The 26044-nt window shown below is 45.6% G+C and overlaps 1 protein-coding gene across 1 annotated transcript; it reads left to right on the top strand.

Moving 5' to 3' along the window:
- Positions 1–19142: 19142 nt before the first annotated feature.
- On the top strand, positions 19143–23872 carry LOC134398240 (GTPase IMAP family member 1-like). Its single transcript, XM_063125492.1, has 3 exons — positions 19143–19296; positions 23049–23272; positions 23592–23872. Exons 1-3 carry the CDS (start codon positions 19143–19145, stop codon positions 23775–23777), a joined length of 564 nt encoding a protein of 187 aa, XP_062981562.1. The 3' UTR covers positions 23778–23872.
- The last annotated feature ends 2172 nt before the right edge of the window (positions 23873–26044 follow it).

The following is a 26044-nucleotide window of genomic DNA, read 5'->3' as shown; positions in this document are numbered from 1 at the left end:
TAAATTTGGTTAATTTCCAATGATCCCTTTCGTCCATTTCCCCCCTCCCCTTCTTTTCCCCCTGTCATCTTCCACTTCCCTTTCCCCAACCACCATCTTTTGGTTTTAGATGAGTAGAGTAGACCCTCTACTCCTAGGTAGGGAAGAAAAGCCCCATTTACTTATTTGGGTGCGGTCACTTACTCAAGTGTAAGGGACAAACCCTAGCCGCTGGTAAAATCGCCAGGCGCTTGCTTGCGCAGACACACACCTTTTTCCTTTCCCCACGGCTCGGCGGAAACCAGGGAGGGAATGGTGGGCTGGGATTAGTTAAAGACAATGGAATATGTGGCAGGAATGTTCCAGAATGCATTGCTAAGGGAATCATGTGATAATGGAGAAATTGCAAGGTCAACGGGGTCTCTCCCTATCTGGGTATGTCAGGAAATCAAGGAAGAGGATCAGCTATGACGGGTTGGGCTATTAGCCAATTGTGTGTGTGGATGTTTCCTCCCTGTATAAGACTGGGAGCTAATTTCCACTCGGGGGCCCTTTTCCTCTAAATTGGAAAGGGAGAGGGAACCTTGACGCAAAGAGATTTCTTGGTACCTGAAGTGGAAAATAAAGCTTTTTCTTTGAACCTGAAATGATGCATCCAGATTGCTTTTTATTTGATTTAATTGGGTTGTAATCCACAGTTTTTACAACAACACCATTTGCTCTGGTTTCACAAGTACGTCCCTTCCAAAAATGCTAACAACTCCTGTGGCCTGGTGCATGATGTCACTGTAAAATATGCCCATGTTTCAAGACACTGAAGGCACAGCACCCTGCTAAACTTACCACCAAGGTGAAATGTTAAGCCTTGAGGCAGTGAGTCTTCGGCCGTAGCTAGACTTAAGGTTTTTCCCAGGATTGTCCTGGGGTCAAACCTGTTCATCTAAGTGCCACACAGGGGATCCAGTGCTCAGGCAGGGGTGAACCCTGGATGATCCCAGGATAAACCTTAGGTCTAGCTGTGGCCTTCATCTAGAGTTGGAGTGATCAGATTTAAGGGATGATGAAATTAACATTGCAGCTAGATCAAGAAGATCAGCTTGGCCCCCAAACCTCATCTTTGTTATCAAGACTTAGTGTCCTACAGAATATAACACTTCACAACACTAAGGTATTTCTTTCATCCAGACATTTCAAACGTGTTGGGAAATGTTGATGTATTGTATTTTATTTGTTATGGCAACCAAATTTTCTTGTTGTTGATGTTGTTAAATGAGCTAATCATTGTTTTCTTAGGATTTTTCTATGATGAGACATAGAAAAAATAGCCACTTGCCAAATAGTCTGGTCCCAAGTAGAGGGGTGTCTTCACAGGGGATTTCCTGCAGCTTGGGTGTGCTGTGAGGTCATTCGTGGCACATGACGTGGTGGCCAGCATGCTCCAAACCAACCACTTCTGTCTCAAAAAGCCGCAGTATCAGAGATAGGGTTGTTGCAAGCATCCGACTGGGTCCGTGACGGCAGCAGACCTCACGGACCCAGTCGGATGTGCTTGACACAAGCACGGACCCGCATCTGAGCACTTACAAACTCCCTGTGAGTGCTTGGCAACCGCCCACCCTGAATTTGAACCCTTGAGTTAATAGGACCTTTAAGGACCCCACTGGTGCAAGGGGGGAGTGCGATTTCCAGAGCCTCCAGAAATTCGGCATTCCCCCGTTCCTCACTAATGGCAGCTGCCATTAATGCAGCAAACCAGGATGGGTGGTCAAGAGCTTGTGTGGCTTGACTCGCAGAGGTGAGCAGCAGTGGCGGAGTGAGCGCTCACTGATTTCACCCATCCCAAAGAGAGTTACTTTACCTCGTTCTTTTTTGTTAAAATGGCTCCCAGGGGCTTCCTCTGCAATGTGACCTGTTTCTCCACATTAAATCCTGGGCAGGCTTCTGTGACTTGGCTGTGATATTGTCCCTCCCCCACCCCCATACTCCTTTTCCTAACCTGTTCCCACCGAAAACCGTGATCGTGCACTTCCTTATTGCTGTGTTACTTCACTTCTCCGATGTCATGTTATTTAGCTTCTCTTGTGTTATTTTGTTTCCTCTTGTGTTATTTAGCTTCTCTGATGTTTGTGTTATTTAGCTTCTCTGATGTTTGTGTTATTTAGCTTCTTTGATGTTTGCATTACTTCGCTTCTCTGCTATTTGGAATAAAAATGAGTAGGAAGCTGTAACACCATGACAGTTTGCTGTAATGGGGCAAAATTGCAGTGGTGGGGTGCTTTCATAGGGAGCCTTCAGACTCTGCCCTGGATCATTTAGGATTTTTCCTTCTTCGTGGAAAATTGAACATTCCCCCCCCCCCCCGACCCCTGCATTTTCCCTTATTCGGCAATTACCTCCGTTCCTTTCGGGTTTTTTCTTTGTACTTTGACTCATTTCTGAACGTGTGCATTTTCAGAGTTGTAAACAGGAAGCTTTTCCTCTTTCCTTTGCAATTACACAACTGCGTATTTGCACCGTATCAGGTCAGAACCGCTACTTCTCCACTGACCTCTGTCAGATCTCTCTGATAGTATAAGAGCACAGGATTAGATCCAGTCATGCTTTAATCCAGCCTTCCCCAACCTGGTGCCTTCTCAATAGGTTGGCCTACAATTCCCATCATCGCCGGCTAGCACAGCAATTTCTGGCTGAGGATTGATGTCCAACACATCTAGAGCGTACCTGGAGGGTAACCTGCCCAGAGAGCTTTGGCTATTGGGCGGTATATAGATGATGATGATGATGATGATGATGATGATGATGATGATAGCTGGATGGGGAAGGCTCCTTTAGTCCCTTGAAATCAATTTAGTCATGACTGACTTATGTCCCACTGGGACTAAAGCTTGACTTACTTAGTCTGGCTCCAACCCACAGGCTTCTCCAGCAAGGGTTGCACCAATCCCAGTAACAAAACAACAGCACCTCAATCCCCACCTCATTATTCCAGGGATTTGAAACTACCATTGCTAGATTTGTGTGAGTGATGATTTATGTTCACTCTGTTTAGGATTCTTACTGAGGGGCCACGGCTCAAGGATAGGGCACTTGCTTTTCATGCAGATGGTCCCAGGTTCAGTCTCCCAAATAGTTGGTGCATGCTGGTTAACTGAACATGACCTGTGGTAAACTCATAAAAATAGTCCATTGCGTCTACTAGATGCCTCGCAAATCCTGACTTGACTGTGCTCTGCTTTTAAGTGGAAATGATTTACCATAGAAAAATTATATATACATACACACAACAGTGAACACCTTGTGAACTTATTTATACTAGGGATGTGCTCCGCTTCTCCTCGAACCGGAGAAGCAGGAGCGGAGCGGGGGGCTGCGCCTACCCTTAAGGCGGAGGCGAAGAGGATTGGGGGGCCGGCGGAGCGTTGCAGAGCGGGTCGAGGTGAAGGCGGATCCTTCGCCTCAATCCGGAGCTCTGCCAAAAAGGTAAGTGGGGTTTACTTGGCCCTGCCGCGACGGTGGCAGGGCCAGGTAAACCCCCCCTCCCTCCTCTCCCTTACCTGCGTCCATCCGCGGTCCCTCGGCTTCTTCAATTGAGCCCGCGGCTCAACCAGGAAGTCTAGGCCGCACGGCCCAGACTTCCTGGTTGAGCCACGGGCTCAATTGAAGAAGCCAAGGGACCGCGGATGGACGCAGGTAAGGCCCCCCTCCCCCTTGGTCTCTGCAGGTAAGGCAGAGGAGGGAGGGGGCCTTACCTGGCACCACTCCCCTCCACTGCGGAGCTCCGATTCGGAGCCGGAGCTCCGCGGCGAAGATGAGCGGACTATGGACGGAATGGAGTGGAGCGGGCCGAGCCGAAATTTTCGGATCGGCCCGCGGGGCGGATCGGGGGGTCCGTGCACACCACTAATTTATCCATTACTTTTGTATTCCACCATTCGTCCAAGAGCTCAAGGCAATGTATATGAAGCTTTCCTATTTTGTTACAACCTTGTAAAATACTTCCGGATTAGATATCGGGCCTGTTCAGACAAGGTGCAAGGCTACGGTTAGGCTGTTAACCCTTTTGTAGCAAATGCTTAGGGAGCATGTTTAAACTGTGGTGATATACCAACCGTGGTTTGGAATGGTTCACTGGACACACTAAGTCATGGTTCACATGACATGCTAAGCCATAATGTTTAGCTCAAGATGCTTAACCACTATGGCTTAGCATGTTGTCTGAACAAGGTCAAAGTTACTTTGTGCAGATGGTCTGTGTGTTCACAAATGTTCATGGGTGATGGTAATAGGGTCTCCCAGCTCCCAGTATCATGGGGTCCACCTAATTTGACCTCTAATTCCTTACTTTGTCCTGTTTCAGTGAAAAAACAATGTAGTGGTCTAGCAGGACAGAGGGGTGAAGATCTCACAATTTTTTATCGTGAGATCTCCCCCTCTGTTCACACACGGCACACGACAACCTCAGAGGGAGAGGCATCGCGCCCGCCATTTTAAAATTATTTTTAAAGAGACCAGAGCACATGAGCGCTCATGCGCAGAAGGTAAATATTATATATATATATATATATATATATATATATATATATATATATATATATATTCCCCACTCCCCTGACCCCCCACTGCCAATGGGCGCAGAGCTTCTGAGGAGCTCTGCATCCCGTGCGCGGGTCCCGGCTCCTCACGAGGAACCGCAAGGAGCCGGGACAAACCGCGGCGCCCAGCCACACATTCCGCAGTCTCGGGCTCAACCTGAGACTGTGGAAAAACTGGGCCTAAAAGGGAGGGCGAGATCCCGGGGCAAGGGAGGGATCATTCCTCCCTGATCCCGGGATGCCCTGTTCATCATGTGGATGTGCAGAGATGATCCCGGGGATCTCCCCGGGATTTCCCCCGTCTAGTTAAGGCCTGGGGCTTGTTAAACTAACCAGTATTTGGCTTGGTGAGTTCATTACTCCTGCTTTGTAATATCTGCACAATGGCTGGCTGGGGTATGCTGAGAGTTGTAGGATTTTTTTTTCTCTCTGAACATGCATAGGATTACACCCTTAATCCTCTTGCATTCAGACAGCAGTTAGAGGGGGGGAAACATAAAAGGATGGACTACCCTTATCCAAAAGTTACGGATCTGGCCTGCCGACTTCCCTCACCTCCATTGTTTAACTGCCCCTAAACTGTTTAGGAACTTGACGCTGATTCTTTTGTGGCCCACCGGCCACTGCCCTTCCCTCATGGTGTACTGGAGAATCTCAATCCAGAAGTGGCTGTTGTATGTTTCTCTAACTGCTGCTTGCGATTACCTTGTTTCTAATCACTTTCTCCCTTCCCCACCCCCACCTCCATTGCCCGGGAATTTTTATTTTGGTCACATCATGAGCCATTTTGTTAAATTAGTGTCAAAAGTATTCTAATTATATAGTAACAGTAGCAGTTGCGTAACAAGACTCCACCATATGGCAACAACTTGGTTCTTCCAAACCCTTAAATGAAAAGTTACATTTTTTTCCACGCTCGAGGGATTTCTTCTCACCAAGAAATGAACACAGTTGCCTCTAATATTGCAGAGAAGAATTAAATATACCGGGATTAAACCCTCAGAAACCCTAATAAGTGTGTTTACAATAGTCTTTCGGTTCATTTTCAACCACTGAGTATATGGCCTTCTAGTAAATTATACCATACTTGAAGACTTTAACTGCCTTTCTAGCTTTTTGTAAACATGTAAACCTGAGCCATCTGTGCTTTTTAAAGACTTCCTGTAAGGTCGATCACTGCATCAATCCACGGTTTCAACTGGCGTCACAAGAAGGCATTGTGTGCTAATTTTTCCCAAAGGCACTTGATCCATTTTATTAAAAAAAAAAAATCTTCCTCATTAAGGCCTTTCCACAACAATAAAACTGTATTTAAAAAGAAAAGGGGGGGGAACACAGGCCAGAAGGCATTGTGTTGTGTAGTATTAAATGCCTGTTTGTGCCAAAGAAGTCTTTTCCTTGAGAACAATAGGAATTTGCCTTGGACCATGAGAAAACGATTTCTTGTGGTGATCTGAAGGGGAAATAATCTCCAAATGCTGCAGCAAACTCAAGGGCCCCTTCTACACCTAAGGATTATCCCAGGAAAATGGAGGGATCGTCCCTGGCTGCTCCTGGGATCCCCTGTGTGTCATTTGGGGCATGGTTAGACGGGGCGATATCCCAGGGATTGCCCCAGTATCGTCCCGGTGCATCCACGTGATGCACAGGGGATCCCGGGAGCAGGGAGGGATGATCCCTCCCTTTCCCAGGGATACGGCCCTACACTTCTATCCCAACTTTTCCTGTGGTCTCAGGATGATCCCAAGGCCATGGGAGGTGTGGGCCACCATCCCAGCAAGAGCAGGTTGTTGTTGTTGTTGTTTAAAAAACTTACTTTGGTGTTCTAGCACTCGTGCACTCATTTTCAGTTTTAAAAAAATGACGGCGAAGTCCTCCCTCGTCCCAGGACGTCGAGCGCCACGTGGAGACTGAGGGGGAGGATCTCACGATCAGCATATTGTGAGATCTTCCCCCTCCATCCCTCTGGTCTAGACATGCCCTTCGATGCACAGGAAGGATCCTGGGACAATCCCGGGGGGAAAGGCAGGTGTATAAACGGCCAAGGTGTATGGTGAAATGTTCTAGAAGTGAAAGCAAACTCCTTGCACACAGGACACAGCTCTCTTTGGTAGAACAACCCAGCTTGGGCCATTTCTACACCAGCCCGATAGTCCAGGCTGGTCACGGCTGAGTCCCTGTGCGTCCAAATGATGCACAGGGACTCCCGGGGGCAGGGGGGATGGGCATGGGTTTTCCCAGGGATAAAAAAATGCTGGGAAAACCCGATTCTTCCCTCGGTTTTGGGATCGTCCCAAGTCCGCGGGAAGTGTGTGCGCCCGTCCCGGCTTCTTTCCTCCTCCCCTTAAGTAGCAGGGGTCAGCAGAGGGAAGGAGCCGGGCCAGGAGAAATGCAGGGACATTGAGGGGAGTGGGGCTTGCCCTTTTCCCCCCTTAGTTTTCGCTGGAGCGCAAGCGTGCTCCAGCTCATCTTTTTTTTAAAAAAAAAGGTGGCTGCAACAGGCGCAACGCCCCTACCCCCCTTCCGGGATGTCATGCTGGCAACTGGATGCCCTGGGACGATCCCGGAAGCAGTTAAGTCTGGGATCGCCCCCCTCTCTCTACACCCTTATGTATAGAAAGGACCTTAGTAAGAAACCACCTATTAGCTTCCCTAATCCAGAATGCATGTTTTTACTGCACAGATTCCCAGATGTGGGTGGCTTTAGCAGATACAAGGAGCACAACGTCAACATCTCCCGTGTTCTCTCTGGTCTAGCGCGCTGTTCCTTTCAGGTATTGTCCAGTGCTTATGAGCTGGGTTATTCTGGTTGGGTTCATGTTTTACACAGCATCAGATTTAGGCCTGGAATTAATATCCTGACACTGCCCACTTAATATATGGTAGTGGACTGCCTTCTGATTGGTGTATTTCTCTAAAAGAACATAAGTAAAGAACATGCAGGATGAGACCAAAGGCCTACCCAGTACAGTATTATGTTTACACATTGGCCAACCAGATGCCTATGGGAAGCCCACAAGCAGAACACGACCACAATAGCACCCACCTGTTCATGTGTCCCAGTAACTTGTACTCAGAGGCATACAACCTCTGATACTGGGCTAGTATATAGCCAAAATGAGTGGTAGCCATGGGCAGCCTTATTCTCTTGAATGAGTAGTGTTAAAATCTTAAACATTGGTCACTTGCCTGTGAATTCAACATGGCAGCTGCCACAAGCGCACAATAATTGAAGGAAGGAGAATATTCCTTTTGGGGATAAGACCCCAATAGAGGAGGTGAGCAGCGAAAAAGAATTGACATTAAGAATAGCCGCATTTCAGTCCAATGTGGTTTCCCTTGTTTATATTGGTCTCCCCCAGCTCTGACTTCTCATCCTAAGGAGAAATGAGTCCATTAATAAGAAGGCCCAATAAGTTTCTTTTGAGCCAACAGATTAACCAAAGGCTGAAGGGTCAATACATATGTTGGTTCCACTTATTTTCCCAAACGAATTGGTCCTTAGGGTGTGCAGTTGGGATGTGGATCCAGAATTGATTTTCACCTCTGCTTACTGAAATCGTAGCCCTAAAAACAGTCTTTCCTGTGGAAGGGGGCGGGACTTCCAAGCCCTGCTTCTCTAGGAATGCATGAATAACCTGGGTCAGCTGCAGACCTACACGTATGGCATTTCATGTGTTGCCTGTGCGGCACTGTGAATGTATCAGATAAAAACACGCTAAATTCTGCCCTAAGTGTGTGCCCTACATACCACACCCTTGTCAGGTCACAGGAAGTGGAGAAATATAGAAGAAGGTAGCTTAGGGAAAGTGGAAGGCAAAAGGAAGAGGGGCCAACCAAGGGCAAGATGGATGGATGATATTCTGGAGGTGACGGACTTGACCTTGGGGGAGCTAGGGGTGGCAACAGCTGACAGAAAGCTCTGGAGTGGGCTGGTCCATGAAGTCACGAAGAGTCGGAAGCGACTGAACGAATAAACAACAACAAGCTTGGTAAACTGGCTCAGCTGATCCACTGAGGGCCAAATGAGATTCATGACTGGGGCAGCCATGGGTGACTGGGTGGTTCACTTGCCTGACCTATTTATATATAAAGTGGGAGGGGTCAAAAGGGATGCATGGATGAGGATACACCCTCTCCCTGCTCCCTTCTTCTGCTCCGTCTCACAGAGACTTTGAATTCTCCTTGCCCAGATCCGATGCCAGAAGTCTTTGACGGACAAAGTAGACATGATGTTAAACTGGTCACTTACAGTTGAGTTAGTTTTAAAAACAACAACAAGGCAGTGGTGGTTGATTGGAGTCTTTCATAAGGACAATGTATGGGCGTTACTCTTTCCTTGCCCACTAGAGTTCCAACGCCTCCAGCCCTGCTATTTGCTATTAGCACAGCTGCAGTACCAATGGAAGTTTCACTTCCAGGGTTAATAACAGCTGGGGGGGCGAGCGTAATTTTTATTGGGACCATAGTGGGGGGGGGGAGGGAATGGCTAAACCCCTCTCCATATGTCATGCTCCTGACAAAAATTAGTGTCCTGTTTCCCCCCCTCCATGACTGCTATTAACTGTTGGTTGTTGTTGTTGTTGTTGTTGTTGTTGTTGTTGTTGTTGTTATTCTAATGCAAGTGACAGGTTTAGCATCCCATCTAGGTTGGCTGTAAGTAAAGAACAAGCTGAAGAAATCAACCTTTCAATCTTCCTGTTTCCTGTTTCAGTTCATTTGCATGAACATTAGAACATTTTGAAGATGATGATGATGATGATGATGATGATGATGATGATGATGATGATGATGATTTATTGCATTTATATACTGCCCCCTAGCTGAAGCTCTCTGGGTGGTTTACAAAAGTTAAAAACACTGAACATTAAAAACAAATAGACAAAATTTAAAACCATAAAAAACATAAAATACAAACAAAAACAGACAATATCCATTGTTTGTTTAGGTAACATCTTGGACCGTTTCACACAAAGTAGGGAGGGGGGAAACCTTAATAACTGAGGTCCAATTAATGGATGTAATTTATCTATTAGCTGTGAAATTCACTTTTAGGAGCCAAAAAGATTATTTCAGGAAATTAAAACTGCTTCTGTTCTCAGAATGGAAATGCTGGTTATACTTTCAGAGATATTAGCTAGCCTTATGTGGAATGTTCAAAGGTGCCCTGAGTAATGTAGATAACTGTTAGAGCCTTGTATCTAGGTAGATAATCCTCCCCTTGAAGAAGTCTGCTGTCAAGACACTGTTTCCCATAATACCAAAGAATCTGTGGTATCTTAATTGCTGATAATAAGAATTTAAGTTCTGCAATACCAACACCGCCCGTACCAGCTCCGGCCCTGGATCTGCTGTGGCAACACTAAGAAACTAATGACTCAGTCATACTAACAAGGCCTCATTCATCTGTACATCTTCCAGAAACATTTATATTAGAAGGCATCTTACCTGCCAACAGTCAAACAAGACAGTCAAACAGGAATAAATTCAGGGTTTGGTATACTGGATGTATCTCTAAAATATAGCTTGCAAAATCTAATTTTAGCATTGAGCAAGCTGGCTTCTGTGACAATGTGACATGTAAAAAATTTCAAAGGAAGCAAATTTGCATATTGATGCCTTGCTCCATTTCTGCTCATCGGGAGGGACGAACAGCTATGCAGGACATAGACCAGGCCCCCATCTTGATGGTGGTGCATTGGTGCCACAAGGCCTTGGGCTCCTGCATTTGCACTCCTTCCCGGCATCTGCACGGGAAGGAAAGCAAGTGTGGAGTTGCCACCACAGCTGCTGCTGCACTGAGCACCGGGAGGGATGGGGAGGAACAAGGCATCCAGAGGAGGATGAGGAGAGGGACACAGGGTGCCCAAACCCCCTCTCCTCCCTTTGACCAACCACTAGCTGCTTGTTCCTGTCCCCCCCCCATTTTTTTTATCTGTATCTGCAAAGCTTCGCAGATTATATCCCAGGGGGGAGGAATGGGCCCCATTCCTCTCCTCCCCCGTTTTCTTTCTTCTTCTTTTTTTACAGGGACACACATGGGGCTCTCCTGAGCTCCCAGAGATCCACCCCCTTCCCTGTCCAGGTGATGGCAACCAATCAGAGGGCGCCATCAGTTGTGACATGCCTCCGCAGCCAAAAAAAAGTCAGGGTAAGTGCCCAAACTTTTTTCAGCGGAGTTTCTGGGGTTTGACCCTGGATGGCTTTGCAATGGCGGCTGCATCATGTAGATGACACTCCAAATCCACCCTGGGGCGAACCCTTCGTCAAGACAAGCCCCAGAGGAAATCCTGTTCAGTCCCCTCCATCCCCTGCTTCTGGAATTGTGCCACATATCATCACCCACCCATTTTCAGTGGTACAGTGGAGCCAAGGCACCTGGGGATGAAGCACTGGAAGTTTTTCCTTATCGGGGTGTTGATTTCATCAGCTACCCCAACTTAGCTGGCTATGGGGGCTGTCATGATGAGAGCCTGTACTTCAAAACTTACTACTACACCACTGCATGCTTTCAAGTTTGTAACAGCTCCTGGTGGTTCCACATAGACCCATCCTCCGATTGGAGTCCACCAGGGGAAGAGCCTTTAGCGTGGTGGCCCCCCTCCTATGGAATTCCCTGCCTCTGGAGGTCAGGCAGGCGCCAACTTTGTATTCCTTTCAGCACCTCCTGAAAACATCATTATTCCATGAAGCCTTTCCTTAATGACCAGCCACGGTTCACTGTACATTTTGCTTCTTTTAAAATCTGTTTTAAAGGGTTTTATTCTGATTTTATTTTATCTTGTACACCACTCTGAAATTTTAATGGGGAGTGGTATATAAATCTTGTAAATAAATAAATAATAAGCTTACAATGCTCTTTTTAAAAAATAGAAAATAAAGCCAAACTAAACTTTGCATCCAGTAACACATTGCACTCTTGCACAGTGAAACTATGGGCTTGTGGAATTCAAACAGCTTTTCACAAATTTGATCTTTTGTTTTTAATTTCTCTATAAAATAAAGAACAAGTGAGGGACGTGTTTCAGCGTTCATGACCCATCTGTTTATCACCCCGTGATTACTATACTTAAGCCCCCATTTTGTTTATGTGTAAACAAAATAATACAAAATTATTATTTTGTAATAATAACAATTATAAGGCAGTTCAATCAAACAGATTAATAACGTCAATTATACAGGGGTTCAATCAAACAAGCACTTCAATCAAACAACGTAGAATAGGGAGTCAAAATGAGTTCCCAAACATTACATTGACCACAAAAATAACAGGAGTCCGGATTCGCGTGTTTTTTCGTACGTACTACTTCTTTAGATATAAAGTTGTTTAAGAGTCACCTGTATGAGCATAAGCTGTATGGGTGTAGGCTGGAGATGGCAAGTACAAATCTCCTTTTAATTATCCAACGCCTTCCTTCTACAGGAATTTCTCTTTTGCCCCGGCTAAGAATTTATTAGCTTCAAGTCGGCGAAACATCAATTGGCTTTATTGATCCTGGTCCTAAGCCACTGGAGGTCAAAATCAGCAGTTTGAATTTCACTTGGAAATTGCTTGGAAGCCAGTGCAAATGATGTACTGGCATAATATCATATAATTGCTAGGGCCAGCTCAATACATTTTGCTGCATGAGTCAAAGGACAAGATTCCGCCTACGCCTTTCCACTTAGGCTTGGTTCACATGTCACAACAATTCCTGGTTATTATGAACAGAGCAGCTGCCTGCTTGCTCCTGCTGCAAGTAGGAGTGGCTAAATAACCCAAGGATGTTCCGTCCCTTGGCTATTTGCCATGATATGAGAACCAGGAACTCTGGGTTGTATCTCCCCTTAACCATTGTGTTCCAAGTCTGGCTCACAGGTGACAGTAAACAACCGATGGACCAAGTGTCCCTGGTTTATTTTACTACTCCCACTTGAAATGGGATTAATTCTGGGGTGGGAGGAACGAGGATTTTTTAAAAAAAAAACAACACCTAAACTTTTGCGCACGAGTGCTCATGCACCCTTCTCCAATTGAAAACAAAAAAATGGCGGGCGCGACGTCCTCTTCCTCCTGGGACATTGCACGCTGCGTGTAGACGAGGGGGACGATCTCGCGATCATAAAATTGTGAGATCATCACCCTCAAACCTCCTCGTCTAGCCATGGCCTCAGATTCAGAAAAATAAGACAACCTTCCCTCCGTTGTAGGGTACTCTCTTCCATTAAACTAGGGGTGCACAACTTCACCCTGTGGGGAAGAAGATGCGAGGGAGACTGGAGCAGGCAGGGACCATCAGAGCCTGCTTCAGTTGGACACACACACACCCAGGGCTAACTGCCATCTTCACCCTGTGGGGAAGAAGAAGGAGCTGTTGGTTTGCCCCTCCATTGGGAGATGAGAGTGTTAGAAATGGATAGATATGTTACTTTTTCAATATTTCAATGCTTGGCATAAAGAAGGATAAGATAATTAATAGCTGATTAGAAATGCTTTAAGTGTATATAATTAATGGCTGATACGTTATTAAAGGTCAGCTCAAAGCAACATTATATGCAGCAGTTGTAAGGACTTTTTTTTAGTTGAAGTAAAAAGAACAACACGGAACTTGTGGTTGGACTTGTGGTGAGAAGAGATGATAAATAGAACAAAACTGAAACACACATCTGTTGTTTCTAAACTCATGACCTTGTGGTTACATGATGGGAGGGGGGATAATAAAGAGTGATTAAGAAGGTGTGCTCAGAGGAATCAAAACCAAATATGGACACAAGTAAATACAAATGGGTGGACTATCAAATGAGAGGGGCATAGAGGTAAACAGGGGAGGAGTCAGCAGGCGTACCGGGATAGGCTGTAACACCTTGAGTCTCTGACCAATGGAATGATAGGGGAGGGACCGCTTCGGCCGGGCTAAAGGATAAAATAGTTTTGCTCTAGCTGGTAGGTGTGCCTACCTGCCTAGGCACCCAGACTTGCAAGTTTGCTCAATAAAACAGAGTGTTTAAACTTTCACCATTTGTCCTTGAATCTTCATTTCAAATTGTGTTTCTAACAAGAGGATGGAGCAGGGCCTTCCCACCAGCCTAAACAGTCTCCTTAATTTCTTTTTATTTTCTCCCTTTTCCCTCCCCATCCACTTTTCCTTGTGTGTCATGTCTTTTTTAGAATGTAAACCTGAGGGTAGGGACTGTCTTCTTTATTGATAAATTGTAAGCCGCTCCGAGAGCCTTTTGGCTGAGGTGCGGGATAAAAATACTCTAAATAAATAAATAATAAATAAATAAACTAATGGAACTAGGGGTTGTGGCCACATCTGTTGTCACCATGAACCCGGGGGGCACATCTGCAGGCACACACACCTACAAACACAACAGGGATGGGGGAGGCTTTAACTTCTCCCCTGTCCCATGACTCCTGCAGCAAGATTGCTGGGGTGGGTCTTTGAAGGCTCCCTCATTGGAGAACCCCTCATTTCACTGAGATCCCCATATTTGTTACATCTATGTTATATTTAACATTCCCTTTTTCAGGTGCACTTTTCCATATTAAGTAATGTTGGTTTCACTTTTCATGTGCATTGCATTCCACCAGTTCCCCTCATTTGTTATAATTAAAATTATGTTTAAATATGTACTTTTAAATTGGTTTCCCTCCACCATTCATCCCAATTAGGCAATTTAAGCTAATTTTCAAAGATAATTCACATTAAGGAATGCTTCTCTCAGATCCCCCTTCTCCACTCCACTCTAGTATGTAGATTACTTTTAAAGACGGTTGTCTGTCTCCAGCCAGCAGCAGTAGCAGCAGTCAGAGCTTCTGACAGAGAGCAAAGAGTCATAGAGCCCTATAACAACAGCTGCCAGATAGCCTTCTAGGAGACTATTTAGCAGCTTCTCATAAAGGGCTGGATGGTTCCTGCCCTCTGGGTGTGGAACCCTAGAGTGTCCTCTCAGAAGCAGGAAGATGCTTCAGAATCATAGAATCATAGAATAGCAGAGTTGGAAGGGGCCTAAAAGGCCATCGAGTCCAACCCCCTGCTCAATGCAGGAATCCACACTAAAGCATCCCTGACAGATGGTTGTCCAGCTGCCTCTTGAATGCCTCTAGTGTGGCATTCAACCTCCCTAAGTAACTGGTTCCATTGTCGTACTGCTCTATCAGTCAGGAAGTTTTTTCCTGATGTCCAGTTGGAATCTGGCTTCCTTTAACTTGAGCCCGTTATTCTGTGTCCTGTACTCTGGGAGGATCGAGAAGAGATCCTGGCCCTCCTCTGTGTGACAACCTTTTAAGTATTTGAAGAGTGCTATCATGTCTCCCCTCAATCTTCTCTTCTCCAGGCTAAACATGCCCAGTTGTTTCAGTCTCTCTTCATAGGGCTTTGTTTCTCCAAGACCTGGAGTAGACCCCTGATCATCCTGGTTGCCCTCCTCTGAACATGCTCCAGCTTGTCTGCGTCCTTCTTGAATTGTGGAGCCCAGAACTGGACGCAATACTCTAGATGAGTCCTGACCAGGGCCAAATAGAGAAGAACCAGTACCTCGCATGATTTAGTAGCAAAATAGCATTTGCCTTTCTTGTAGCCATATCGCACTGTTGGCTCATATTCAGCTTGTGATCTGCAACAATTCCAAGATCCTTCTCGTTTGTAGTATTGCTGAGCCAAGTGAAAGAGGCAGTGTGGTGTAGTGGCTAAAGTGTTGGACTGGGAGTTGGGAGATCAGGGTTCTAGTCCCCCCTCAGCCATGGAAACCCACTGGGTGACTTTGGGTCACAGACTCTAAGCCCAGCCTACCTCACAGGGTTGTTGTTGTGAGGATAAAACGGAGAGGAGGAGGAGGATTATGTACACCGCCTTGGGTTCCTTTGAGGAAAAAGGTGGGATATAAATGCAATAGATGATGATGATGATGATGATGATGATGATGATGATGATGATGAAGAAGAAGAAGAAGAAGAAGAAGAAGAAGAAGAAGAAGAAGAAGAAGAAGAAGAAGAAGAAAGGAGCAGGGAGGTGGGGGGGATTGACAGCAGTGTGGGAATTTCTCAGTGGCAGCGTCAGTGATTGCTTGGTGATAGCACAGTAGTCTTGGCAGCAATGGGTGCTCTGTTGCTGCTGCTGTTGTTGTTTTTCCTGGCTGCACCGTTTTGGTAATGGCAGGTAGTGGACTTGGAAGGCCACATGAGAGCGTTGGGGCGGCGTGGGTTGTGCACCCTTGCATAAAACTAGTGCTAGCCCCTTTTCACTGAATTTAACAAAGCTGACTCCAGAGACTTCTTGCTTTTTTTCACCTTAAGGCCTATACTGGAGTTGTCCAAGGATAGCCCTAGACCTGAGGGTAGAATTGAAATGCCAGGCAATGGAGAGACACGTTCTCTAGCACTGTGGGAGAAGGGTGTTACTGGGGGAGGGGAGAGTACTGGGAAGGTAGATTTATGAGCTAGTGGTGCTCAGGCCAAGGTGAATTCCATTACAGCAGCTTGGCTGGGTGCCTGGATGGAAGCTGAGGAGAGGTAGAGAAGGAAAGATGGATGTGTTGAACCCTTGACTGAGGCCTGAGTAGGGAAGTCCTGGTCCAACACTCCTGTGCACTTTGTTGAATCCTGCCACAATTCCACTATAAGAATTTTAACTGAATTGCTCTGTTCCATAGAAAAGTAGACAAATCAGTTGGTTTGTCTGGATGAGTTATGATGTGGCTAATGCCTAAAAGCTCATAATACATGTGGAATACACAAGTGGAACCATTTTGCTAACCCTAGGCCGTTTTCTTAGTAAATGTAATGCATAACTTCATACCAACATTTAGAGAACAGCGGATGACATCAGGACTTTCAAGAAGAGATTGCCAAAAGCAGTAATTACTTTTGACTTGCACAATTCCAAAACTAATTTTTCAGCTTGTTTTTTTTTTTTTTTTTTTTGCCTAAATATGGAAACGGGTCACGAAGTGTTCTTCTCTTTCGCCATTGTATCATGAGGTTATGAGCAGACCTGGAGACCTTCAAGCTAATTAGTGGTCACTTTTTGCCCTGGTCAAAGGTTTGTGGCTGTAGCGTGTGGGAAACAGGAAAGACAAATGAAAAACTGAAATTCAAGTGGTGGGACTTGTGGAGAAGGGCTACATTTTGACAACTCTTGTCTGTGAGAAAAAGAATTTGAGATGTTGATGTTTCGTGCTCTTGGAAACAAATTGAACTTCTGAATATTTGTTCCAGTTGTAGAAGTGCTGCACAAAGTGTTTGTACAGTCAAGCATATTAAAACAAAAGCACTGAAATAATATAACTCTACAGCTGCACTTTAACCGGGATATACTGTTGAGATCGGGGGAGAAGAAGGAAAGTCATTGCATGCCAAAACATCTTTGACATGTATTTTGATTAAATGCTATTTTGCTAACTTTGACTTAGTCTCTCTCCTAATGACAAATCAGCTTAATCTTTTGCTGCCGGCTCTGCTTCACACACTTATCTTTGCCAGCATGCAGGATTCTTGTCAATGAGTCGGCAAGCACAGATGCTAATTAAGTTTGACAGAAGGCAGATATTGAATGATGTAAGAGCCCATTCCCACATTATGTTGACCACTTGATTCCTCCTTTCTCCCTTCTACACACAAAGAGACACACACATGGATACATTGCTGCATTAGTGACACAAGAACATAAGAACACAAGAAGTGCCCTGATGCTGGATCAGACCAAGGGTCCATCTAGTCCAGCACTCAGCTCACACAGTGGCCAACCAGCCATCGGCCAGGGATGAAGAAGCAGGACATGGTGCAACAGCACCCTCCCACCCATGTTCCCCAGCAACTGGTGCACACCGGCTTATTGCCTCAAATACTGGAGATAGCACACAACCATCAGGGCTAGTAGCCATCGATAGCCTTTGCCTCCAGGAATTTATCCAACCCCTTTTTAAAGCCATCCAGATTGGTGGCCTTCACTGCATCTTGTGCTAGTGAGTTCCATAATTTAACTATGCGCTGTGTGAAGAAGTTTTCCTTTTATTTGTTCTGGATCTCCCACCTATCAGCTTCATGGGATGACCCCGGGTTCTAGTGTTTTGAGAGAGGGAGAAAAATGTTTCCCTGTCCACATTCTCCATACCCTGCATAATTTTGTACACTTCTATCATGTCTCCCCTTAGCCTCTTTTTTCCAAGCTAAACAATCCAAGTTGATGTAACCTTCCCTCACAGGGGAGATGCTCCAGCCCCTTAATCATTTTAGTTGCCCTTTTCTGCACTTTTTCCAGCTCTATAATATCCTTTTTTAGGTGTGGTGACCAGACCTGTACACAGTATTCCAAGTGTGGTCACACCCTTGTATAAGGGCAGTATGATACTGGCCGTTTTATTCTCAATTTCTTTTCTTATAATGCCCAACATGGAGTTTGCCTTCTTTACAGTGGCTGCACACTGGGTGGACATTTTCATCGAGCTGTCCACCACAATCCCAAGATCTCTTTCTTGTTCAGTCACCGCCAGCTCAGATCCCATTAGGTTATACTTGAAGTTGGGTTTTTTTGCCCCAACGTGCATCACCTTACCCTTGCTTACATTGAACTGCATCTGCCATTTGGATGCCCACTCTCTCAGCTTGGAGAGATCCCTTTGAAGCTCTTCACAACCCCTTTGTGTTTTAACAACCTTAAATAATTTGGTGTCGTCGGCAAACTTGGCCACTTCACTGCTCACTCCTAATTCCAGATCATTAATAAACAAGTTGAAAAGAATTGGTCCCAATACCGATCCCTGTGAGACTCCATTATTTACTTCCCTCCATCAGGAGATTGACCATTTATTCCTACTTTCTGCTTTCAGTTCTTTAACCAGTTACTGATCCATAAGTTACCGAAGAAAGGGGCTTGCATTTACAACATCCATTCCTTTTGGAAGTGCTCCATTGTGTTTTCATATACTTTATTATTTGTTCTTCTGTATTGCCTCCAGCAGTGGTCAGCGAATGTTCACTAGTTCCAGCCACCACTGTGGAACAATTGAAAGGGAGGAGAATTCCGGCCCTGGCCAGCTCTCATCAGGAGCCTAGGAAGCCGCCTTACAGCAGGTCAGACTATTTGTCTGTCACCTACCTAGGGTGGCCACTCCTGAATTGCCAAAAGAAGAGGACATGCATCACCAAAAAAGAGGCCAAAAGTTGGTGGCAATTTGCATAAAATTTCCACATGCTAATTTATATGCATAGATGCAAATTTTAAAACAATTATTATAGTGTAAATAGGACTCTTGGTCACTCATCTTAGCATATTGTGGAAGGCTGTGTCGAGGTGACCTATGTGCCGGCCTGCTCAGTCTGCTGTCCAGGCACTAACTGTTGATGGGCAACAGCAGTCCTGGTGGTTCTTTCTGTTAAAACCCAACTTAGAGAGGACAAGCCTTCACACAGAGGATGCTTTCATACAGAAGGCAGTTCTCCAGCAGACCAGCAAAGAGAGGACTGTCCTCTGTAAAAGAAGACACCCTGCCAGTCTACAATCTAGCCCACTATTGCCTACACTGACTGGCAGCGGCTCTCCAGTGGAGGTCATTCACATCTCTTGCTACCTGCTGATTTTTTAACCAGAGATGCCAGGGACTGGACCTGGGACCTCCAGCATGCAAAGCAGGTTCTCTACCATTGAGCTCTTGCCTCTTGCCACGCACCGGCACCATGCAAACATGCAGTTGCTGACTGGCTCGATACCCCTGGTGTGGGAGCGGGCTCTGGATCTCAGCAAGGGTAGCTGCCTCATCAATAATCACAAGTTTGCCTGTGTGATTATTGAGGTGCTCCCTGCCTCCTTGGTGGCAGTGAGAATTCCCCTCCTTCCACTCAGTGGTGGTTGACAGCATATTCTTATGAACCACTGCACTGGCTGCTGTTAACTCTCGCCATGCAGATTTCATGTTAAGGGTTCTGCAGCTATGAGGCTCCTCAGTCTGGATCCAATAGCAGCAAGGGGGCGGGGGGCTCAGGTGTTGTTAACTCTTCCCAGCTATTCTGTTTTCCTGCTGAAAATCAGCCATGGAAACAGGTTTGCCCCAGCTAGAACAATGTGTGCTGCCCTATGTCTGTTTTGCTTTCCAAAGCATGTGTCAGAAAGGAAAATCATGGGATTGACCATCCCCATATCATGGGCTTCATTTTCTTTCAGACATTAACAAGTGGGGAATGCAACGAAGTCTATCCTCCTCCCTGCGCCCCCAGCCCTCCCAAAATGTGCTCCTGTTCCAGCCAGCCATGCCTTTCTCGAGCAGGCCATTCCACCCCCTCCTTGTTTCAATTTTTCTTTGTGCATGTCTATGTTGGGGTGAATTTTCTCCACAGAAGAAAGAAAGGACTTTAAAGAGTTAAAGTGCTTGGCAGATTTGTCTCTGGACTGCAGCAGGTGTTCAGACCTGGCGGTTTTTGCCTACGTGCAAGACCTGGAGTAGAGACAATTGGTTAATTGAACCAAAGGAAAAAGTATTTAAGATGTCCCTGTTTAAAGGCATCTTGTTGTCATTTTGTGGTGACTGTTGTCACTGTTATCTTTGTACTGTCTGCTGCTGTTGGTGAAGTGTGCTGTATATATTGATGACCATATGCAAAGGAAAGTTTGTTTCAGTACAGTTATTCTTACTGACAAAATCTGTGAGTATTGACTTTTCCTCAGTAAGTCTCTCAAGTCAGAAACTTAGAGCCCGTCTACACTTGTCTAGATGAAACGTAACAAGTTGGCAGAGATGACGTCAGCAGTCACGTGATGCTGTTGTTGTTACGTTTCTTCTGACTTTTAAAACCGTTCCACTTTCTGTTAAAATCGTTTTAAAACTAACAATGTGCTCCAACCTCTCGTTGTATTCAATGCCGTCTTTCAAAGTCATGTCTCATGACCATGGTCTTTGCTTCCTGATTAGGACAAGTGAGGGCTTTTCTAGGGGAGGGAGAGCTGGCACAACGTGACGAGGGGGAGGGGGAGGGGGAGGGAGGGCGGTGAAAGAGGGGACAGAGGCTTAATTTTTTTAAAAAAAACGCTTATCTTTCGGGGCGCACGTGGCCCCTTTAAGACGCTGCAGGGCTTCCCTCGTCCCTACGCGTCTCCCCGCCTCCCTGCCGGCTTATCCCGGCAGGTCTAGCTCAGAGTCACCGGAAGAAGGAGGTTTACTTCAGAGCCGGTATGAGCATAATGAAGAACGTTCTAAAGAAGAGTGTGCCGGGGTAAAACGATAGAAGAAAAGGTATTTCGATTGACTGGGCTCAAGTTGCATTTTGTAACGTAGCAAGGGAGGACGCAACAATGCACTTAAACAACGGTGTAATGAATAGTGTAGATCCTGCCTTAGTGAACCCAGCTATCGCATGTGCTACGCACTCTGCAAAGTGTTCAATTCCACAACTGTCTAGACAATGCCTTATCCTGGGAATCTCCCCAGGATCATCCCTGTGTGTCCACATGATGCACAGGGGATCCCAGGGGCAAGGAGGGATGATCCCTCCATTTCCCAGGGATGAGCAGGACGGCTTTTAGCCAGATTTTTCCCGCGGTCTCAGGATCGTCCCAAGACTGCAGAAAGTGTGGGCAGCCATCCCGGTTTCGTCCCGGCTCCTCACGAGTAAACGTGAGGAGCCAGGAACCAGGCACGGGGCACAGAGCTCTTCAGGCACTCTGTGCCCATTGGGGGAGGGGAGCGGGAGTGGGGGGTTTTGTTTGTTTTACCTTTTAATTTTTGCTGGAGAACTCGTGCACTCCCACTCTTGTTGTTGTTGTTTTTTAAAATGGCCGCCGCGATGGGCGTGATGCCCGGGACATTGTGCGGCCCATGTGGACTAAGGGGGAGGATCTCCCCTGGTATAGACATGCCCTTCCTTTCTTTCCAGTTCATATTCAACATTCCATGGCAACTGAACATGCTTGGTCCTCAGTGGACTGGTTTTTGTTTGTTTCTTTTGCCCTCTTGGAAGGAAAGGAACCTCTCGTGCAAGCACTGAGTCATTACTGACTCTTGGAGAGACACCAGCCTTCACTGACATTTTCTTGGCAGGCCTTATAGCGGAGTGGTTTGCCGTTGCCTTCCCTGGCCGTGATTACCTTTCCTCCAGCTAACTGGGTACTCATTTTACCGACCTCGGGAGGATGGAAGGCTGAGTCGACCCAAGCCAGCTGCCTGAAACCAGCTTCTGCTGGGATCGAACTCAGGCCGTGGGGAGAGTTTCAGCTGCAGAAACTGCTGCTTTAGGGTTCCCCCAAGTATGCTGATACCTCCCTTGTCTTTCTCAGTAGCCCTGTTTTGCCTCCAATCCTATCGGCACCTACCACCTGAGTTCACTATTACTGGGGCTGATACTATTACCCACCTCAAAAATAAATGTGGTGTGTAGCCATGATTTCCCTCCTTATCTAAGGTTCTTGCCTGGGAATGGGTTGAATGTGAGATTCTATACACTTAAAGCAGTTGACCTTGTGATGGCTTGCAGAACTACAGTTGGCAACCTACGCTTAACCGTGATAGAGACAAAGCAAGAGAAAATAGACTGAAACAAAGTGCCGAGTGTCCTAAATGCCTGAACAAGGCCACAACAAGATTGCTTTCCCCCCATCAACAAAAATGTACATGTCTATTTTTAGCTAGACCTCTAAAAAAAAAACGTTTTTGGTTTGCCAACCTGGAAATGAGGCTAAATTGCATTGCTGCTTGAATAAAATTCCCAAAGAAACCCTTCAGAACAGAAAACCAAACTTTATTTTTCTTGCTCCCTTCTTTTAATTTTGGTCTGCTTTAGTATTTGTGTGGCGCAGAGCGGTAAAGCAGCAGTTTCTGCAGCTGAAACTCTCCCAACAGCCTGAGTTCGATCCCAGCGGAAGCTGGTTTCAGGCAGCCGACTCGGGTCGACTCAGCCTTCCATCCTCCCGACGTCGGTAAAATGAGTACCCAGTTAGCTGGGGGAAAGGTAATAATGGCCGGGGAAGGCAACAGCAAACTACCCCGCTATAAGGCCTGCCAAGAAAACGTCAGCAAAAGCTGGCGTCCCTCCAAGAGTCAGTAATGATTCAGTGCTTGCACAAGAGGTTCCTTTCCTTTCCTTAGTATTGAGTCTACCTTCAGTAATATGTTTTTTTTTAATGTTGGCTTTCTGCATGCCCTACTGGCAAAGAACTCTAGCTGAGCCAAAATTGGTGTTGGAGGGAAGACCTGGTTCCTCCTAAAACATTCTGGCATTTTTTTTTCCACCAGGGACGAAGATGGTGGTGAAAATATTCAATTCCTTTACAGTGGCTGCATCATCCATTTTAAAGGAGGGTGGTGCTGAGCCCCATACCTGCCCGCCTCTTGGCAAGAGCATTACCATGACAGGGGGGTAGATACAGTGGAAGTTGGTTCCTCTCCATCCCTCCAAAAAATCTTTCCCCAAAACGGCACATTTTGCTGTAGGGGGTGGGGAGATGAACCTTGCATAAATTAAGCACTGCTGTAGTGTGACTTCTCCCGTATTTAAATATAAATGCTAAGGTTACCTTCTCACAAGAAGAGAGCTGTTGTGCCGTGAGATCAAGCCCCTTATTGACCTCTCCAGGCCCAGCCCTCATGCGCTGGTGTCCGTGACCCAGGTGGGCTGCTTCATGAAGGAAGACGAGGCGGTGGTGAAGCACGTCCAGGATGTGTTTGGAACAGAGGCCACTAAGCACATGATCGTCTTGTTCACCCACAAAGAAGATTGGGCTCATCTACACCAAGTAGGATATTCCACTATGAAAGCGGTATATAAAAGTCAGGAGCCACACTACAGCTTTATAGTGAAATTGAAGTGCACTGTTTTATAGTGCGCTGACAACTGTTGGGGCCCATGGCGCGTCTACACCAAGCAGGATATAACACTATGAAAGAGGTATGAAAGCAGTATGTGGTCCGTGTCATGGGACCCAACAGTCGTCAGTGCACTTCAGTACCACTATAAAGTAGTAGTGTGGCTCCTGCCTTTTATATACCACTTTCATAGTGGAATATCTGCTTGGTGTAGATGAGCCCTTCGAAGAGGGCTTGTCCTTTCTGGAGGATGTCAAAAAGTCAGATAACAAGGCTCTCCTGGACTTGATTAAGAAATGTGGGGACCACATCAGCGCTTTCAATAACAGGGCAGCTGGAGAAGAACAGGAGGGGCAGGTCTCTTTGCTGATGGAAACAGTCCTGAGAATGGTTCATGAGAATGGAGGGAGGCATTATGTCAATGAGTTGTACTAGGAGGAAGTACTTAAGGGATAAACACATTAATGTTATATGGCAGAGAACAGAAAAGCCAGAAGAATGGCAGAAGGTGCTTGGTCTTTGAAGATGAAATTGTTGTTGTTGTTTTCATAGAATCATAGAACAGCAGAGTTGGAAGGGGCCTAAAAGGCCATCGAGTCCAACCCCCTGCTCAATGCAGGAATCCACCCTAAAGCATCCCTGACAGATGGTTGTCCAGCTGCCTCTTGAATGACTCTAGTGTGGGAGAGCCCACAACCTCCCTAGGTAACTGGTTCCATTGTCGTACTGCTCTAACAGTCAGGAAGTTTTTCCTGATGTCCAGCTGGAATCTGGCTTCCTTTATCTTGAGCCCATTATTCCGTGTCCTGCACTCTGGGAGGATCGAGAAGAGATCCTGGCCCTCCGTGTGACAACCTTTTAAGTATTTGAAGAGTGCTATCAGGTCTCCCCTCAATCTTCTCTTCTCCAAGCTAAACATGCCCAGTTCTTTCAGTCTCTCTTCATAGGGCTTTGTTTCCAGACCCCTGATCATCCTGGTTGCCCTCCTCTGAACACGCTCCAGCTTGTCTGCATCCTTCTTGAATTGTGGAGCCCAGAACTGGACACAGTACTCCAGATGAGGCCTAACCAGGGCTGAATAGAGAGGAACCAGTACCTCACGTGATTTGGAAGCTATACTTCTATTAATGCAGCCCAAAATAGCATTTGCCTTTCTTGCAGCCATATCGCACTGTTGGCTCATATTCAGCTTGCAATCTACAGCAATTCCAAGATCCTTCTCGTGTGTAGTATTGCCCATCTTGTAACTGTGCCTTTGGTTTCTATTTCCTAAATGTAGAACTTGCATTTATCCCTATTAAATTTCATTCTGTTGTTTTCAGCCCAGCACTCCAGCCTATCAAGATGACAATATCCATTTAAAAGTGATAAGTGATCTTGATAGGCTGGAGTGCTGGGCTGAAAACAACAGAATGAAATTTAATAGGGATAAATGCAAGTTCTACATTTAGGAAATAGAAACCAAAGGCACAGTTACAAGATTTTTATGCTTTTGCTGGTTTTAAATTTGTGTATATTTGTTTTTAATGCCCACTGTTTCTAACCTTTGTAAACCGCCTGGAGAGCTTCGGCTATGGGGCGGTATATAAATGTAATAAATAAATAAATAAATAAAATAGTCATCTCTATACACTTTCAGAGAGACAATGAAAATGTAGAACAAATATGTACACTGAAAGAGGTGAGAGAAAGTTCTTGCACTCTTAAAAGAGTTAAAGCAAAAGCTTTTTTTTTAAAATTAAGAATGTGGCCTATAAACATTTTCAAAGGGTGGTTGTGGCACAGAAGCAGTGACTGGAAAATCTGTATAAGAACTGTTGTCATAGTGGATTCCCATAGGGATTACTTTAATCTAGGGAATCCATTAAAGACAGTGCCCTGGCTGGAGAACCTCGGCCTCTTTTTCTCCAGACACATACATCAAACTCTATATTAGGCTGTCATATTATCTGCAAAGCTTGTTGAAGGTCTGAAAGAAAACATTTGATATTGCCTTGTGAACTGTTACATGTTATCAGTATCAAGGCATTAACAACCCAGTAATGAGCACAAGACCACAGTAGATAATTATTCCATCCACCTCTCAAATCCTTGAAAATGTTGCCAAGTGCTTCACATACAGCAGCCAGTGTCCATAAGGTACAAAGGCATGAAGTTTCATGGCCAACAAAGGAGCCCACCTTGTCAGGAAGGTCTCCTGCACAAGCCCAATTGAATGTGTAGCTTTCATTCATTTCAGCGTGGCTTGCATGGAAGAAACTCCCCATTGAATTGCACCCCAAATGTATGTGTGCAGTTTCACAAGTTCACACTTGCAAATATAGAAGAATAAATAAAGTTGGAGGCTAATTAACTGTAGTTTATATGGACTGGAGAGGCAGTCATATTTTCCAGAGTAAGATCTGAAGTAGCTCCTTGATTTGTGGAATACCCTTCCCAGGGCAGGTGCTGACTTTCTGATCTTTTCCGTGACTGTCACTGGTCAGAAAAACGTTTTGATTTTGATTTTTTTTTTTCAAATTGGCACAGGCATTTTAAGTCATTGTGTGGGGGAGGTACATTGGCCAGACTATTTCTTGTTTTAGCTGCCTATTATAAAGATTTTGTTTTATTGTTTTACGTGTAAGTTAGTTTAGTATGACTTGTTTGGGTTGTTATTTATTTATTTATTTATTTACAATATTTATATACTGCTCCCCATT

Source organism: Elgaria multicarinata, chromosome 4, assembly GCF_023053635.1.
Source record: "Elgaria multicarinata webbii isolate HBS135686 ecotype San Diego chromosome 4, rElgMul1.1.pri, whole genome shotgun sequence".
In the NCBI taxonomy this organism is placed as follows: domain Eukaryota; kingdom Metazoa; phylum Chordata; class Lepidosauria; order Squamata; family Anguidae; genus Elgaria; species Elgaria multicarinata.
The sequence above is the reverse complement of the archived record's forward strand: the minus strand, read 5'-3'. Positions and strand labels throughout refer to the sequence as shown.